Here is a 16,139-nt window from a genome sequence, read left to right as displayed (position 1 = left end):
AGCGAGGGGCGCTCTGACGATCAGCAGGACTCCTGCGGACGACCGACAATCCAATTCCAGTCGGCTGCGTGACGAGCCTCGTCCCTCGGACATGCAGCCCATTGAGCAAATCAGTGAGGGGTTGCAATCCTTCCAAATTTGATACTTCCACGTCTGTCGTGCATGATGGATAATTATTGTAATGTTATGTTACCGCTAGGACATCATCTTCGACCACGACTTGTTTTGTGCCCGCGCCTGGCTGTGCCATGTACCCCACGACCGGTCACCGAATTAATTTCCTCTCTACTAAGCTTCAGCGTTCCCCCACTAAACTTACCCACTCCCATCCCGATACCTCTAACTCGTCTTTGACGGTCTGACGACCCAGAAGATGATGCATCAAACAATTTTTTGAGAGTGGGGTGGTAGTTTCCCAAATTTTTAGCCTAAGAGAAAACCGCTATTCACGATGTGATTGAGTAGCAAAACGCGATGAAACGAACCTCTTCCAGTTCTTGCTTTTCTCGCTCATTCTTCTTCCTTGAGAGCCCTTCTCGCACTCGCTTGGAAGCCTTATTTCGTTCCGCAGCACGAATGGCGACTTCTCCCTTACCAAGTTTGGTTTTCCCTGCAAGTTCTAAGACACGACCGGAAAGTGCTTTCTCTCGTTGTGCATGTGTCAGGTTGAGCTCAGGGTTCAAAGACCCAGATAGCAGTTTCGTGTGGACCAAGCGATGGAGGAGAGCATCGTTCTGGGCATTCGAGCTGGCAGAATATGTAAGAGAACGACCTCGAAATATCGAGGACTCACATATCCTCATTGTCATTTTGTATGTCATCTTCGTCTTGATGCGGGACACCGTCTGCTTCTGTTGTGGATGTAACTTTAGCTACTTTTGAAGACTGTTACACTCCTGTATCAGTATATGAAGGTGCCGGTATATAAGACTTGCCATGAAAGCTTTTTTCTGAGCTTTCGAGAACTGTTCTGATGGCTTCGGCCTCGAATCTGAGAACACCACTACATCTGGCATCTTAGCAGAAGAACTGGCGGTAAAGCCGTCATCGTATTCATAGGGAGTGTCTGACGATGTAGCCATTATAGTTAACGAAGAGCCGCCTGGATGACCACAAACCGTCGTCGTTATCTTCTTCGGATGCGTAAGATTCGACCGCTGCGTTGCTGAAGCCTCTCCACTCCTCAAAATCCTCGCTCTCAAGCTCCTCGGGGGACTCCTCTATTCTCTGCCTCTTCCGAGGAGGTTGACTGAGATCGAAAGAGTTTAGAAATTGTTGGCCATGTGCTTGTAGGAGGTCGAGCAATCTAGCTGCCTCGTCCTCTATCATTTTGATTTTTGAAAGCAACGGTCAAGACTAGTGGGATTATTCCATCCTTGTTTGAAATGGAAGAGCTAAATCTTGGCTAAATTTGGTAATTCCGGCGGCAACTCTCCCAGAGTTGCAAACGCCACGGTACCTGCCAGTACTTGGTAACTCAAATTCACGGACGATGGCTAGGAATCGCCAGAAAACGCAGACTACGCCTGCGCAGAAGCCTTTACTCGAGATATCCGAAGACGAGCAGTGGCGCTTGATACAAGAAGCCGGTGTTCTCAGGAAGATAACTGAATCTGACATACAAAAACCTGGGGAGACTGCAGGCAATGTCGAACCACTCCCACTTGCGGAGGAGATCTTCAACGCGGTCGTGTTCATTATGCCGTTTACCTTCTTTCTAATCATGATGGACATGTGAGCTTACGCCTAGTGTTTGCCTCCCACCTCACCTCCCATTATTTTGGACAGCCTCATACATCAACAGTACGCACTGCAGCCAACCGTTGGCGAGGTTGCCCGGCGGCTCCTCACAAACTTCCCTAGTATGTTCGAAATATGCTTGGAGAATTCTTGATGCTCAAAACCGTGCAGTTTTGTCGATATTTGTGTTCTACAGTGAGTATAATTGGCCTGTGTCAGTTTGGAGTACCTTCTGACTGATTGCCCCTAGCCACGCGACACAAGGCTAACCCTCGCACACAATTCGCTATGTTCATACTCTCCCTCGGCGTGGGGCCCCGAATGATATGGCTCATCAATCGTGGATCATGGCTCGTCAATATGCGACAGGTATGTTGTCTTCTGTCCCGGGAAGATGCCCCGTTTACAGATCATCCCCAAGTGTCCGCAATTCGCAACAATATGGCTGTATACAGTTGTACAGTTGAACTTGAATTGGGCCGTTCTTAGCTTAGTGATGATAGGAGCTTGGACATGGTTCACAGGAATGAAACTCGGTCTGTGATTCTGTTTCACATTGACGGACCGCACGAACCATAGTAATCGCGCGAAAGGACAGTTATTTACTAGCATTGGATAGATAGATTGCATTAGCTCAACATGATAAATATTTCACTGATAATGTTGTTCGTCATGGATCATAGCAACGCATACCCGAGAATAGGTATAAGTAACCCTATATGCGCCGCGGTTCCACACAGCAGTGTGAGAAGGATATGCATTTGACGAACAGAACAAAGTGTTCATGTCTCCATGTTTGCTCGATGATACGCCCCAACCAGGATGTGGTCTTGCATCCCGAGGGCACCTTGTACGAGCAGAGACCACCGAGAAAGCTGCAGAATGTTCACAGGCAGTAACTTGTCCATAAAACGATAGAGACGAACACTAGATGAAACGATACCTGAACATAGAGCGTAATCAAGTTCATGTCCATCCGCATAAACTACACCCCGTCTCCATCATCCAATTCTTCAGTCAAAATTTCCACTTTTCTCTGAGAAAGAAATTCTAAGTAAGTTGCATAGCACGAAGTACACATTGCTTACTCGATAAGTGGTATTTCTCCCTTCTAGTACGCTCTGCAGCACGCGGAATTGCCATTTCAGGCGTCGACTCAGTGCGCGACGAATGGTAGCTTGGTGAGTATTTACTCTGTCCGCGAAAGCCTTAAAGACTCTGTCATCTCGAGCAAAATAATAGACCTAGAAGCAAGAGCAGATGTAAATTATTGGCAGTGTTCAATTCCATTACTTACCGGTATTTGATCCCCTTCGATAGATTCCAATGCCATCGCCCAAGCACCAAGAAGTAGAAGGTCAGTCGTAGCATTTGCCACACTTGCGGGTTTGTTCGTTAAGCGAGTCAATACCAAATCGAAAGTGACCTACTAATCCTCCAAGGCAGCGATTGCATCTGCCTTACTTAGTTCTTTGGTAGCGAACTTTCGCACCGCCGCCTCAGCGGTGGAAACAGGTTTTCCAGCATTGCCAGATCTCAACGCAAGAGACACTGATGATACCTGGGCACGAATCCATTTTTCTCCCTCGCTCATCACAAGTGTTTGCATAAAAGATGCTGCGAGATCGCTCTGAGATTTATAGAGACCATAATCTATGCCAAGCTTGAGGTTTGTTCCTGCCACAAGGTAAGCACTTCATTAGGAATTGCTTGAAGCTGGACTAACGCAAAGCCTTGAGAATTACTCTTGTCCGTGGGAGACCAATCTCGCTGTCCTCTAGATGATTGATCCAACGAGAGAAAGCTCCGAGCAATAGGATGGCAACGTCACGGTGAGACTGTCCGATACGCATAGCGTGAAGGAGAGGTGTAGCATCCCCGGTTTTGCGAAGTAGTAGCTGGGGAATCATCAGTATGAGGAAGAAAATACAAGGTGTTTGAACTACCGGGAAAGCACGGTCGCGAACTTCCATCAGAAACATGATATCCTTACGCTCGACAGCGCGAAAGACTTCAAATGGCTAGCGAAATGGAATGTATGAACACCCTGTACTAGTCGGGACGAGTGACAGCAACTTACTTGAGGCTCTTTCCAACCCCCTGAGGTTTGACTTCTCGAAGACGTGCCCACCAAAGCCAACGTCGGAGAAGTTTGGTCTGAGCCTGAAGAAATACTGTCCCTTCTCCCGGCGTGAGTTGAGGTATCCTCTGTCGCATCATGGTATTCGGCAGTTGGACTAGGTGGTGTTGGACTGCGTCGTAACTGTCTCAACACCGCTTTGGGTGCGTTCTGCTCGGCCTCTCGCTGCAGGAAGCCTTGAGATATGTTGGGTATGGTGTGAGGAAGATGATGCTACGACGCACCTGTCGTAGGCAAACGCGCAGGTAGGCATGGATCAGGGGAAACTCGGGCCCTTGTCACCGATCGTTGTGCAAAGTCGGGGCCGAGGCGATCTACGATAGAAAAGATGACCGGTGCATTGTTTACCATCACTCCTGCAGAAGCCTATGCAGGGCAGCCGTCTGCTGATAGCAGACCAGTAACTTTCATGGGATGAACGCTGGAGAGCGCTTGAATCGTGGATTACATAGTTCAACCCAAGTAGTCACAATGCTGTGACTGATGAAGTCACGGCAAAGTCACGGCAGCCGTAAGTACCAGTGACTTCAAAAGTTGCTCGAGGAATTCAATCTGTTGCTGTCCCCGTCGCGTCGTTATTCCTTGTTTCCTTTGGTCTCTGCGACAATATTTCTTCTCATCTGCAGAAGAAGTCGCGATGTTGAGAATCTGGAAAGAAACATCTAGTGCTAGACATCCAAGTCCTAACTTGAAGTGCGACATGAATCAGGATACCCAGTCGTGTGAGGCTGGCGGTGACCGGCCTGGTTTAAATAATAGCGCATCGGCTCCCCTAGCCACCGATGGTGTTGTCCTGAATCGTGCCATGCTCCAGGATCCTTCTCTATCTTCGAGACCAGTACTTTGTGCGTCCGACATTCGTCCTCCTGAGGCCGTCATTCTCTATGATGCACTTTTGCCAAACGCAGAATCGAGATTGATGGAGGCTCTCCACGAGATTGATCCAGAGGAATCTTCTTTTGCAAGTACTTTTCGCGCTGCCCGCTATGCTCTGGCCGAGGTTGGCTTATGTGCCAGTGATCTCGTCTGGCGCAGGGACATTAGAGAATATGCCGCCCATAGGAATGACGATGACGACCCTGTTTTTGAGATCGCCAACAAAATCTGCGATCTGGTCAAAAACTGGGTGTTCGCCATGCCGAACTTGAACCTTTTCTCTAGAGGCTTCAATGTGACGCCCAAATTCGTGCAGTTGATTCATGTTCTCAAATCATGTGGAGCTTACGGGGACAAATTCCGTGGAATCGTCTTGGGTTTGTATAAGGCAACCTATCTTGATACGAGTTGATAAATGGTCTACACTGTAGCCCAACGCCCCGAAGTCGCGACAATTATGGTGGATATCATGAGGACCATGATCGATGAACTGGGTTTCATTCGACCTTACGCTGTGGTCAGCGAACTCCTTGTCACTGATAGTCATGAGCAGGTATGTGAAGTTTCATGATTTACGAGATGGTTGACTGAGACGCATCATGACAGCGCGATTTGCTCGACAACTTCGCGAGTGGAAAGTATAACCTCCTCATTGTAATCAAAACCTTGCAAGATGTCTACCTTCCACGCGCCCATGTCGTTATACGGTGCGTGTCATTCTTGCTGCTAGTTTGGCTTCGCTCAGATGTGCTCCAGATACGACTTGTTCGAAAGCCAACTTTCCTATGCATTTGCTTGCGCGCATACATTAGTGCCTGATGGACATCTCATCCATATGGTGGAGAAAGGGAATGACCTACATCGCCGAATTCTCCAAGAGTATAGCGGTCCAGCAGTTGATGACAGGTGGATCAGGGTAGTCTTACAAGGGGGAAATTCGCCAGTTCCATCTTGTCCATTGAAGGAAACAGGCAACCCTTACCGGTCGGAGGAAGCGACGACTTCCAGGCAAGAGATCTCGATAGAAGACTCGGTTAATGGTGGTCGATTGTTTGAAGACGATGCCTTGTTTGCTGTTTTCCGCATCGCTGCGAACCTTCAGAGCAGCATTACAACTCCCTCTCGACATCCGCTATTTGTTGTCCATCCCATATGCACATCTAGCATGGGTGGGGTTCAACAATTTGTGTGCACTGTAACACTCCCGCCTGGACTGCCATTGCAGACGATCCAGGGTCCTCCACGCTACACACCCACCCATGCGCGTCGCTCAGGAGCCTATCAATTTTGCCTACGATTATTTGAGCTCAGCTGTCTGGACCACCGCCTGATCCATACCCCGCATCGGTCTGGCGACAATGGCTACACAAATCCTTCCCTATTGATGTCAGATCTAGTTTCTGGAAATAGTTGCTACAAGCGAAAAAGACCAGACTTCTGGGTCAACTCATTGCGAATTGCTGAACAACGCCTCTTCCCTGTCATCATTTCTGTAGGCAATCCAGAAGGCCCATCCGAACCCTATGCGCCTATCGTTCTTCTAACTCGTCAACCGCTACCTCATCTGGAGCCCTTCAAATTGTTCTTCTATGGCGTTTTCGCCACCGTCAAGAATGCACGGGTTCCCGCTCTCACTTTTGATAGCGAACGTCTCACTGACCTTCACTCTTATACGCTCCGAATTTGTCGCACGATCGCCAACAAAGCATTTGTATGTTCGTTGGAAAAAATGGCATACTTTATCGCACCTCTACTTCCCTCCCAAGCCAAGGATTTATCGTATTCCAATATGACCAACCTACAAGATGCTATCGACTGGCAAGCCGTGGCACAAGCCAATAACAACTATGTCACGCATTTCAGTTCTAATAACTTGCGAGACGCAAGCGAGTTTGAGGATGCAGTCATCCAGGATAGATTAGTCGAGTTCAGTCGACGATGCTATGTTGTCCGTTTACGACCGGATTTAACACCAATGAGCAAACCCTCAGACAGCCTAGTAGGTGATCGTCAATAATTGTCAATCTACGGATCCTTAATCTATTTCATTCTAGCGCGAGGCGGCATATGCGAACATTCTGGAGTATTGCAGAGCGCATCGCAAAGGCTTTCAAGGCCTCCAAGATAACAACCAGCCTCTAATAGAGGTATCCAAGGCTGCCGCCGTGCTGAATCGCCTAAATCCTGTCCATAAGCCGCTTGTAGAGACGAATAAGACAGGTCCAAAATGTAAGTTGCTCCTCTGACCTTTGTAAACCGCGTAGCTAACACTGGGTAGATCTCATTCCAGAGCTCTGTGGCAAGTGCACAATTCCAGCGAGGTGAGTGTTCTTGGCAGGAGACCATCACTATGCTCATACAGTAATTTGTCAACCAGCATATACCGCACTGCGTTACTTCTACCATCCATCACTCGACGAATCGATGATTTCCTGATCGTAAAGGAGCTCAATGCACAGTTCTTCGAAAATATGATCCTGGAACAACATTTGCTGTCAGCCGTCTTCGCTCCTTCTGCGACTTTCGAAACGGATTACGAAAGGTTGGAGCTCCTTGGTGAGGATTGTCCAATACGTATTGTTCACAACACTCATACTACAATGCAAGGCGATTCATTTCTGAAATATTTCAGTTCTGTTTATGTGTTCGTCTTCAACCCTGCTTTGAGTGAGGGCGCATTGCACAAGGCACGACAGAACATTATCAGCAACAGGGTGCTCACGCAGTGTGGTCTTTTGATTGGTCTGCCATCATACATACAGGGAAAGACGTTCAGTCACAAATTGTGGCAACCTCCGAACTTCACGGTTCAGGACATATCTTCGCAGCATCTGGGGAGGACTAACGATGTCACGCCGCCAAGTGGTAATGATGGGATAGCAATTGACACCAAGACACAGGCTCCCGTCAACGATACCAACGTCCCTATCATACATTCGACCTCCCAGTCAAGGACGAAACATAAGGCCCCTGATGATAACATAACACAGTGGCTCGGAGACAAGGTGAACAGGTATTTCTTGAGTTGGAACTATCTCATAACCTTCTGTAGACGATCGCCGATGTCGCAGAGGCTATCATAGGAGCAGCTTATCTTTCTGGAGGCCGCGACGTTGCGCTCAGAGTGATCAAGGCCCTCCGATTACCTGTCGCTCATATTGAACAATGGGAAGATTTCCGCCGGAAAGCTCTTACTCCCCCTTCAAATGTCACGCCAAGGCTCCGCGATGGCACTCTTTCGGCAGTGGAAGGGATTATTGGAGCTAGACTTAAGTATCCACACTTGCTCTCTCAAGCTCTGGTATGTACCATCTCTCTTCAGCCACCGTCAGCTGACGCCTTTGTAGACTCATGGTTCAATTCTTGGATACGAAAACACGTGCTATGAGCGGCTTGAATTCCTTGGCGATGCCGTTCTGGATTTTCGTACGTGATTTCTCCTCTGCGTGACAACAGTTTGACAGGTGTTCGCAGTGGTAGTACGACATGTCTTTAACAGGGATGACCATATGTCCCCTGGAGCGATGACACTATTGAAGGTGGGTATGTATGCACTTGTCTTGATTATTACTCCATCGGATACCTCTTTAGTCCGCTATGGTGTCAAATTCAACATTGGCAGCGGTTTGCGTCCGGACTGGGCTACACGAGTATCTTCTTTATGAGTCGTATGCACTTGGAAACAGCATTCAGTCATATGCTGAGCAACTGGAGACAAGGCGCCAGGAAGAACAACAAAGGGCAGTCAGGGATGGGAGGCCTCCAGGGCAGTACTGGCTTGATATGGAGCCACCCAAGGTACGTTTGCAGTTGGTCTCTAAGCAGAATGAACCGACACATGCTCTAGATCCTTTCTGATGTCGTAGAATCGATCATCGGTGCACTTTATATCTCTGACGGCTTCACATCTGACGGCGTGGAATTAATGTTCAAAAAAATTCTCGAGCCTTTTTACGACCAACATATCACAATCAAGACACTTTCGCATCACCCCACCAAAATCCTTTTCGAGATAATGCAAGCTCAGGGTTGCCAGCAGTTCTCCATCGAGAAAGAAAAACTAGGCGAAACTCACGGAACTCGCTGTGACGGTAGGATTGAAGTTGTGTCCAAGTGGAAGGTCCTGATGAGCCTTCCTCTAGTTATTGTTCACGACATCATCCTAGCAAGCGCCACAGAGTCGACTGGATATATAGCAGGGCGCATGGCGTCAACTACCGCTCTCGATGCATTGGAGGGAGACCCCAGCTTTATGGCACACAACTGCAGCTGTAGAAATCGGACACAAGTGGGAAAGAAAGACTACAAGAATAGGCTGGAAAAAATGTTGGCTGATCTTGAGGAGGGGCAGGACGTCACAACTGAAGAGGATTCCGGTGAAGGCATGGAGGTTATTTAGTAACTGCTAGTGGCGTTCGCTTTGAACTCTGATTCCTGGTGTAGGTAGTGACAAGACGCAAACGCTGTGTTGTGTATCGAATGCCCTACACACGTCTATGCTGCACCAGACTTGTTCCTGCCAACATGCGTCAGTGTGATTTCCTGATCGTATTTGAGCAACCGCGTACAATTGAAATTTAGCAGCCGCGAAAGGAATGCTGAATCCTACTGTCAGGAAAGCAGTGAGCTTGATACCGAACGCCAATCGTTTCTTTCCAGGCCACTGGAATGGCAAGTGCTAAGAAGGGAGTAAATGCGGTGGACGGGTGGAAGACGAAGAACACGTACATGATATTCCCCGTGACCATGCACAAAGCGTGCAGGAGAGGCAACGCGAGTGCGCGCGACTTGTGCACGCAAGGAGTGTGGTGCGCGGGCGAGCATTGGAGATATGAGGGCAGTGATGTTGAGTCGAAGAGCTTGAGTGCTAAGTTAGTTAGAACTCAGAAGGCCCTCCGGAACCCCCCGCGATTCTTCCCACGGCAGTCGCAAGTTTGCAACTTCAAAGGCCGCGGAAAGCAACATATCTCTGACATGTAGCTATGATATCGATATCGGACTGTCGATGTTGATTCCGTGAGGCATCTCGTCTCAGCGAATCATTCAGCTGGCATCAGTGGCGACTCCACCATCACTCGCTGGGCCACCATAATCATTTCGGAAGCAGTGGGTGAGGGAATCGACGTTGTAAGTAAGGGACTAACGTTTGTGATACATCCTGACCAGGAACAACAAGCACTGTATTCCAAGGCTGGGCAAGTGATCAGCCCGTCTAGGTATAAGCGATAGTGCCCTCTCTTAGGGACTGCTCCGCCACCGAACTGCTCATTTGCCGCTGTGTAGCGTTCACATGACCGAACAACAAGGCTAGGCCTGACTAGGCGCCGTTGGTTATCTAGGGTCCATGGCATAATTCGCGCAGAATTATCCAGAGTTTGTGAGTCGGATCACCAAACGATTAGGGAAAGGCTACAACTAATCTCCACTCTGTGCGCAGGACCGTGTTTGTAAGAGCGTGCCTCTTCGCAGAATTTTGCGGGCTAGAAATTGGTCCCCCAATCCCCTCCAAGGTCTCAACAGTAACATGTTCGCAACCGACGAGCATGCTGGCATGCTTGCGCGAGAAGTGCAATATTAATTTGCAGTCATGCCTTCCAGTTGCCTCATGTTTGTTGTTCTGTAAGCCTACTTCCCCACGTACCCGCCATAAATGGTAGGCTTGGGTGTGTTGAGAACATCGAAGATAGCAAGTTTACGTTGCTCAGCGGACCAGTGGAACGGATGTCGTACGACGGGGACAGCAAGCCCTGAGATGACAAGAGAACTCGCTGCAGCGTATGTGTATGTCATCGTGACAACAACATTCTGTATCAATTCCTTATTGCGTATATGGCACACTAAACGAGTCTCGTGTGCAGGAATATCAGTGGCGGAAATTCATGAGCCTATATAGAATGTGTGGCCGTCGATCTATTTGCGCAGACTTTATCATGTCACAGGGAGGCGCATTTGTAGGTCCTAGGCCATCTCCAGAGAACAACCTACTGTATCTGCATGGAGCGCCGTAAGGCCTTCAACTCTTACGTGGGTTGAAGCTCCGTATCAGATAACACACATCGGTTCCCTGCCACCAATAGCAACCCGAGGAGTCTCAGGATCACCCATGCCATGGTCCCCAAGTGTTATGCCTCGGACATATACATCACCGGCAGTAGCGCCCCGAAAGGTCGCAGAGACTTGTTGCTTCACCTCGGCCATCATGATTCATGCCTTCCATCGGAAGTCGACGATTCATCTAACCTAAATGGGCACTTGATGACTACGAGAGGCTGCTGGGACGTCGCCGGTCTAATGGCAACGACATGCTGGTGGGTGACGGTACCTATGGTTTTTTCTTTCTCTGAAGTGCAGAGATTTGATTGAGTTTAGTGTCGTTTTAGCAGGTGTGCACTTAAAATGAAATCCAGCACGTCCTTGCGGCACTCCATCCATAGAAACAACACCGTAACGATGCGGCTCTCCATGCATCAATGAGTGACATCTTCCTGTGCATTGAAATTACGAATGCACATTTCACTGTGATGGCGGACCTTCGACTTTCGGGTTCTGCAGCAGATTCATCTGCCAGGGCACCGCCATACGACTCATTACGGTTGTTCTACGTCTTGAAGAGTCTTGACAGCTCTCGTGTAAATTCCTGCACCAAAAAGTAAGCACCTGGCGTTACGACGCGCAATATTCATACCACTTATTAGTATTATCAGGGCTGCCATCTTGGATAGCTGGTCCGCATACACAGGATGCATGGCAGTGGCAAAGACATCCGTCATGAGAGCATACCTGTTGTCGGTGCCAAAGATGTTTTTTTTTGGGACCACCAGTATTTGTTTCTCCTCACGATGCTAATTATCTCTCTTTCTCATTCTCGTTCAAAAACGCATGCCGACGGGAATAAAAACTCATTCTAAAAATTCACAGCAAAACAACGGCCCGACTATTTACAATTCTGCAAGGTGGGCTTTTGAAAGGCAGTTTTTTCTTCTGTTCGTTCGTAAAACATTAGGTGGGAAACTGGATGCGCAGTAAGACACGAGCGGCAGCATGGTGTAACAAAATACCATTTTAGAACGCTGCGCCCCATCGCAGGGAAGCAAATCTTTGACAGAGTGAGCAGCCGGGGTCCTGAATATAGGCATGCTTCGCGTATACCCCAGGTTCGAAGATCTGTTGTGTATGGTGCACACGTGTTAAGTACCTGTTTTTTTTGTTTTTACATGAAAGACATGCGGCGTTATCTTATCTACGAATATGATGCAGACGTCGATAGATGGCAGCTAAATACAGTATTCACACCAAGTTGTTCGGTCGAGTGTTATCGTTCCCTCCACGGAACTTGAAGCTCTATCGCTCTTCACATCCACTTTCCACCATGGCATCCCTCTCAGCCCGCATTGGTATACGTGCTACGAACCGCGAACTCGAGGTTCCGACTGGCCTATTCATCAACAACGAGTTTGTTCCCTCCGCGGATTCCCCTAATGAACTCATTCAGTACGATCGTTCATACCTGTCTGATAAGGACTGCGACTGACTTGAACCCGTGCAGCGCAGTCAACCCTGCAACAGAGGAGCTTATATGTTCCGTGGTAGCCGGTAAATCACATTGCTATTACACTAAAAATCACGGAAATTGACAATGATTATCAGGCTCGGTGAAGGACATAGACATAGCGGTCGCGGCGGCTCGCAACGCTTTCAACACCACATGGGGGAAAAATGTGACTGGTTTCGAAAGGTCGAAGCTCCTGAATAAGCTCGCAGATCTTATAGAGAGGGATCAGGATGTACTCGCAGAGGTCGAATCTTTGAATAACGGCAAGCCGTTCAAAATTGCGAGGTACGAAAATAATTCTTCTTCACTTTTCCTTTCTTAATGGGCGTCGATCATATCAGGGACTTTGATATCGGGGACAGTATCCAGTGCTTGCGGTACTATGCAGGGTGGGCCGATAAAATAACCGGACAAGTATTATGGAGCACATTTACGCCGGAATGAATTTGTATTCATGTTTGCTATTCTCAGACCATCGAAGTCGACAACAAAACCAAGCTTGCTTTCACCAGGCACGATCCTATTGGCGTCTGCGGACAGATGTGGGTGGTCTCCATGTGTTGCCTTGCACATGTTCACGAACAAAATATAGTATTCCATGGAATTACCCAATCAATATGTGGTATGCATTTAGCTGCGTAGATCTTGGAGATCGGAACGTAACGTCTTCATTAGGGCATGGAAAGTTGCCCCTGCCCTTGCGTGCGGGTGTACCATCGTTATGAAACCTTCCGAACTTACTCCTTTGACGGCTCTTATGTTATCGAAGCTCATCGCTGAAGCCGGGTAAGGATACGCTCATTTATGGTATTCATTCTGACCCCCGGTTTTGAACTAGTTTTCCACCAGGCGTGGTGAACACGATTCCTTCCCTTGGATCTGTTGGCGGTGCGGCCCTATCTGCACATATGGATGTCGATAAGGTTGCGTTCACCGGGTCTACAGTAACTGGCCGTAAGGTCATGGAAGCCGCGGCCAAAAGCAATTTGAAGAAGGTGGAGTAAATTCAAAGGCATAGATGCAATCCAATTAATTAATATTGTTTGTCTGAAGGTGTCTCTCGAGTTAGGTGGCAAGTCACCTCAGTTGGTCTTCGAGTCCGCGGATTTGGAACAAGCTGCAAACTGGGCTTGTCTCGGGATTTTGTACAATACGGGCCAGGATTGCACGGCCGGATCTCGTTTGTATGTTCAAGACTCGATTTACGATAAGTTTGTCCCCCTCCTCGTCTCTAAAGCCAAGGAGCTTGTGATTGGCGATGGCTTCGACGAGAAGAGCGGTGGTGGGCCCCTGGTCAGTTAAACATAGGAGATCCTATCATCCACAGGTTAAACCCTTTTCCAGGTGTCCAAAACTCAATTCGACAAGGTTTGGGGATACATTGAGAGCGGTCAAGCTCAAGGCGCAAAGGTGGTTCTGGGTGGCCAAAAGCGTCCAGGCAAGGGTTTCTTTGTCGACCCTACGAGTGAGTATCCGTAGCTTTCGGAACATTGCGACCAGCGCTGATTGATTTCAACAACGTACAGTTTTCACGGACATCAGCGCAGACATGGCAATTGTAAGCGCCAAAACTGTCCCCTAGAGTGCTTCAGACTCACGTTCATGCGAATCAGGTCCGAGATGAGGTGTGCTTCTGATGCTGGCAGTATGCCCACATACTGCGGCGCAACCCTGAATTTCTAATAGTAATATTGACTAACAGATCTTTGGACCGGTTCTGGCGGTGGGCCGATTCAAAACTGAAGAGGAAGCCGTTTCGCTAGCTAATGCCACATCTTACGGCCTCGGTGCTGGTTTGCACTCCAGTGCGCAGTCTTCCCTGAGTATTGATTGACGCTGAAATGCCTTCGAATAATCAGATGATGCAAATCAGTGCATGCGTGTCTCGTCTGCTCTTGAAGCTGGGACGGTATGCCTTACTATATCGCTCCGGTATATTCCCTAATTGACGGTATCCAAAGGTTTGGGTCAATCAATACAATTTATTGAATAACAATGTCCCGTTCGGCGGCAAAAAGCAGAGTGGCATTGGTGAGTAATTATTATTATTGAGTACGAAAAACACTCGATCTGACTCCGTGAACAGGTCGCGAGCTTGGAAGCTATGCCCTTGATGAGTACACTTCGGTCAAGGCTGTTCATTGGAACTTTGGAGAGAAACTCGATTGGCCGTTGTAGTGACAGGGCTGACGTAGCCAAACTTGAGGAGCATCATCAACGATTGTATTTTTACCTGTTATTGTAACTGACCGCCATTCAAACAATGCCCGACTGTAATATTGATATACTGAGATTTTTTGGCAACTTGGTCACTGCAGACAGCGTTACACAAGGAATGATTTCTTTTCGGGTAGGAGCCCTCGGGCCGAAAGGAAGGCGATAATTTTGAAGTCGGAGAGTGTGGCCGTACTGATTTTCATAAGGTTTGATGATGAAAGAGAAAAGATATCCAGATCTTTTGTAGGGAATCATAGGACGACAACGAGGTAGGTGGGTACATAATTCAAAACTCCATCTGGTTGTATAACACCCTTGCGCAACAACCATGAAAGCACGCATCACAACTACACGGTTGCAAGGAGGGTGTTATCAGCGTGCCGACCGAGCGGCTGCTATTAATTCTGTCTGCCAGCATGGGTTGATGGGGATGGGTAAGCGGCCATGTCCCCACTCCCTGGACCCATCACGTGGCCTCCATTCGACAGTCTGACAAAAATATTCATCACGCGAAAGCAAAAAGGAAGGTGTACTAACACATTTGGCTGATTAAGTCCATACCAGTCGGGTGTAACTTGAAGGGTACCGCCGAACGGATCCAGGTACGAGGGGTCGCCCTGTTGGAGCGAGGCATCCAGGTGTCCAGAGTCTGTGGAGGGATGTAAGTGCCGCACAAGAAGCATAACCCTTACTCGCGCACCAGCACTCATGGACGTCGTGGACGCATTGTGATGGACGACGGCGACGGAATCATCATGGGGAGCGGCCGGATTGACCTCAGCATACACACATGCTTTACTGGTCTCAAAGCACCGGTTGCATTTGCCCAACGTTTCGTTGAAGACGCACTAACAAACGATTAGAGGTTAAGAATCCAAAATACCAGAAAGTTACTAACTTTCCTCTTGAGCTTCCTGCATGATTTGCAGGCTTGAGGGGCTCGGTGCTGCATCGCAATATTCATCGCTGGATCCATGAAGACATGGGACTGATGCCCGCTCTTCTTATATAGCAATGAAAAAGCGAAAGAGCTATGCACGCAGAACTTGATTGAACCCGGTGAAGGTGTGGTTTCGGTGAGGTAGAGGAGTGGACGCTCGGATCTATCGTATTTCCGCTTCCGGAACGGTCGCTCATTGTCTAGCTGTGAAACGATGCAAAGTTGAATTTCATCTATCCTTGGCACCAGGACGTGCTGGACGGACGCATGTCGCCTGGCAGACCCTGTGGAATCCCTTGTCCATGCCTATTAAGTAGAGACAATTAATGATAGAGCGGCAAAAAGATTCTACGCTCTCGGAACGACCACTGACTTCTTGTCGTGTGTTTGAGGAGGGGAGAAGAAGATGACAAGTGGCAGTAACCCCAATTTCCAGTGGCTCTGGGCACACATGCCAAATCAGTCTGACTCGACCCTGCACAAGCGTTAACCCTGCATACTTACTGTATTCAGTCAGCTCTACGGTAGTAAAATTGACGTATATGCAGGGCCGTTACATGCAGTGCTTGCGATCGAAGGAGATATGGTTTGGTGAACACTTTCACGAAACACCTTCCACACGAGGTCACTGAAAATCGAGGCTTATTTGAGCTTTAGAAGGATGCCACGAAATG

At 48.4% G+C, this 16,139-nt stretch overlaps 7 protein-coding genes across 7 annotated transcripts; 3 read left to right on the top strand and 4 right to left on the bottom strand.

Annotated features, from left to right (window-relative positions):
- Positions 1 to 151: 151 nt before the first annotated feature.
- Positions 152 to 1,460, bottom strand: DEU56DRAFT_786186 (uncharacterized protein). Its single transcript, XM_041352351.1, has 5 exons — positions 1,119 to 1,460; positions 936 to 1,066; positions 794 to 885; positions 486 to 747; positions 152 to 428 (listed from the first exon to the last, which is right to left on the bottom strand). The coding sequence occupies exons 1-5, from the start codon at positions 1,327 to 1,329 to the stop codon at positions 204 to 206; spliced, it is 921 nt and encodes a 306-aa protein (XP_041211576.1). The 5' UTR covers positions 1,330 to 1,460; the 3' UTR covers positions 152 to 203.
- Positions 1,461 to 2,403, top strand: DEU56DRAFT_786183 (uncharacterized protein). The gene is made up of 5 exons (XM_041352350.1): positions 1,461 to 1,734; positions 1,789 to 1,862; positions 1,912 to 1,935; positions 1,991 to 2,109; positions 2,162 to 2,403. Exons 1-5 carry the CDS (start codon positions 1,493 to 1,495, stop codon positions 2,282 to 2,284), a joined length of 582 nt encoding a protein of 193 aa, XP_041211575.1. The 5' UTR covers positions 1,461 to 1,492; the 3' UTR covers positions 2,285 to 2,403.
- DEU56DRAFT_786157 (uncharacterized protein) lies at positions 2,404 to 4,333 on the bottom strand. Its single transcript, XM_041352348.1, has 8 exons — positions 4,105 to 4,333; positions 3,821 to 4,056; positions 3,687 to 3,761; positions 3,467 to 3,638; positions 3,171 to 3,417; positions 3,038 to 3,119; positions 2,829 to 2,984; positions 2,404 to 2,776 (listed from the first exon to the last, which is right to left on the bottom strand). Exons 1-8 carry the CDS (start codon positions 4,229 to 4,231, stop codon positions 2,726 to 2,728), a joined length of 1,146 nt encoding a protein of 381 aa, XP_041211574.1. The 5' UTR covers positions 4,232 to 4,333; the 3' UTR covers positions 2,404 to 2,725.
- Positions 4,334 to 4,433: 100 nt separating this feature from the next.
- On the top strand, positions 4,434 to 9,649 carry DEU56DRAFT_786155 (uncharacterized protein). The gene is made up of 16 exons (XM_041352347.1): positions 4,434 to 5,133; positions 5,188 to 5,309; positions 5,363 to 5,463; positions 5,513 to 6,755; positions 6,811 to 6,985; positions 7,035 to 7,077; positions 7,134 to 7,312; positions 7,364 to 7,761; positions 7,809 to 8,057; positions 8,104 to 8,182; positions 8,231 to 8,295; positions 8,348 to 8,554; positions 8,604 to 8,847; positions 8,899 to 9,271; positions 9,324 to 9,434; positions 9,485 to 9,649. Exons 1-14 carry the CDS (start codon positions 4,518 to 4,520, stop codon positions 9,153 to 9,155), a joined length of 3,978 nt encoding a protein of 1,325 aa, XP_041211573.1. The 5' UTR covers positions 4,434 to 4,517; the 3' UTR covers positions 9,156 to 9,271; positions 9,324 to 9,434; positions 9,485 to 9,649.
- DEU56DRAFT_153127 (uncharacterized protein) lies at positions 9,203 to 9,654 on the bottom strand. Its single transcript, XM_041344793.1, has 3 exons — positions 9,485 to 9,654; positions 9,325 to 9,434; positions 9,203 to 9,272 (listed from the first exon to the last, which is right to left on the bottom strand). Exons 1-3 carry the CDS (start codon positions 9,578 to 9,580, stop codon positions 9,251 to 9,253), a joined length of 228 nt encoding a protein of 75 aa, XP_041211572.1. The 5' UTR covers positions 9,581 to 9,654; the 3' UTR covers positions 9,203 to 9,250.
- Positions 9,655 to 11,806: 2,152 nt separating this feature from the next.
- On the top strand, positions 11,807 to 14,683 carry DEU56DRAFT_786140 (aldehyde dehydrogenase domain-containing protein). Its single transcript, XM_041352346.1, has 16 exons — positions 11,807 to 12,247; positions 12,303 to 12,349; positions 12,404 to 12,593; positions 12,650 to 12,722; positions 12,780 to 12,850; positions 12,901 to 12,930; positions 12,984 to 13,094; positions 13,147 to 13,303; positions 13,362 to 13,601; positions 13,653 to 13,773; positions 13,835 to 13,866; positions 13,922 to 13,933; positions 14,011 to 14,113; positions 14,168 to 14,217; positions 14,270 to 14,339; positions 14,395 to 14,683. Exons 1-16 carry the CDS (start codon positions 12,024 to 12,026, stop codon positions 14,484 to 14,486), a joined length of 1,623 nt encoding a protein of 540 aa, XP_041211571.1. The 5' UTR covers positions 11,807 to 12,023; the 3' UTR covers positions 14,487 to 14,683.
- Positions 14,684 to 14,923: 240 nt separating this feature from the next.
- DEU56DRAFT_909777 (uncharacterized protein) lies at positions 14,924 to 15,501 on the bottom strand (the record flags this gene model as incomplete). Its single annotated transcript, XM_041357124.1, has 4 exons — positions 14,924 to 15,014; positions 15,063 to 15,174; positions 15,226 to 15,373; positions 15,424 to 15,501. 4 exons carry the CDS (start codon positions 15,499 to 15,501, stop codon positions 14,924 to 14,926), a joined length of 429 nt encoding a protein of 142 aa, XP_041211570.1.
- Between the last annotated feature and the right edge of the window lie 638 nt (positions 15,502 to 16,139).

Source organism: Suillus clintonianus (assembly GCF_016758775.1).
Source record: "Suillus clintonianus strain FC179 chromosome Unknown DEU56scaffold_15, whole genome shotgun sequence".
NCBI lineage: Eukaryota > Fungi > Basidiomycota > Agaricomycetes > Boletales > Suillaceae > Suillus > Suillus clintonianus.
This window is presented reverse-complemented; position numbering and strand designations above follow the sequence as displayed.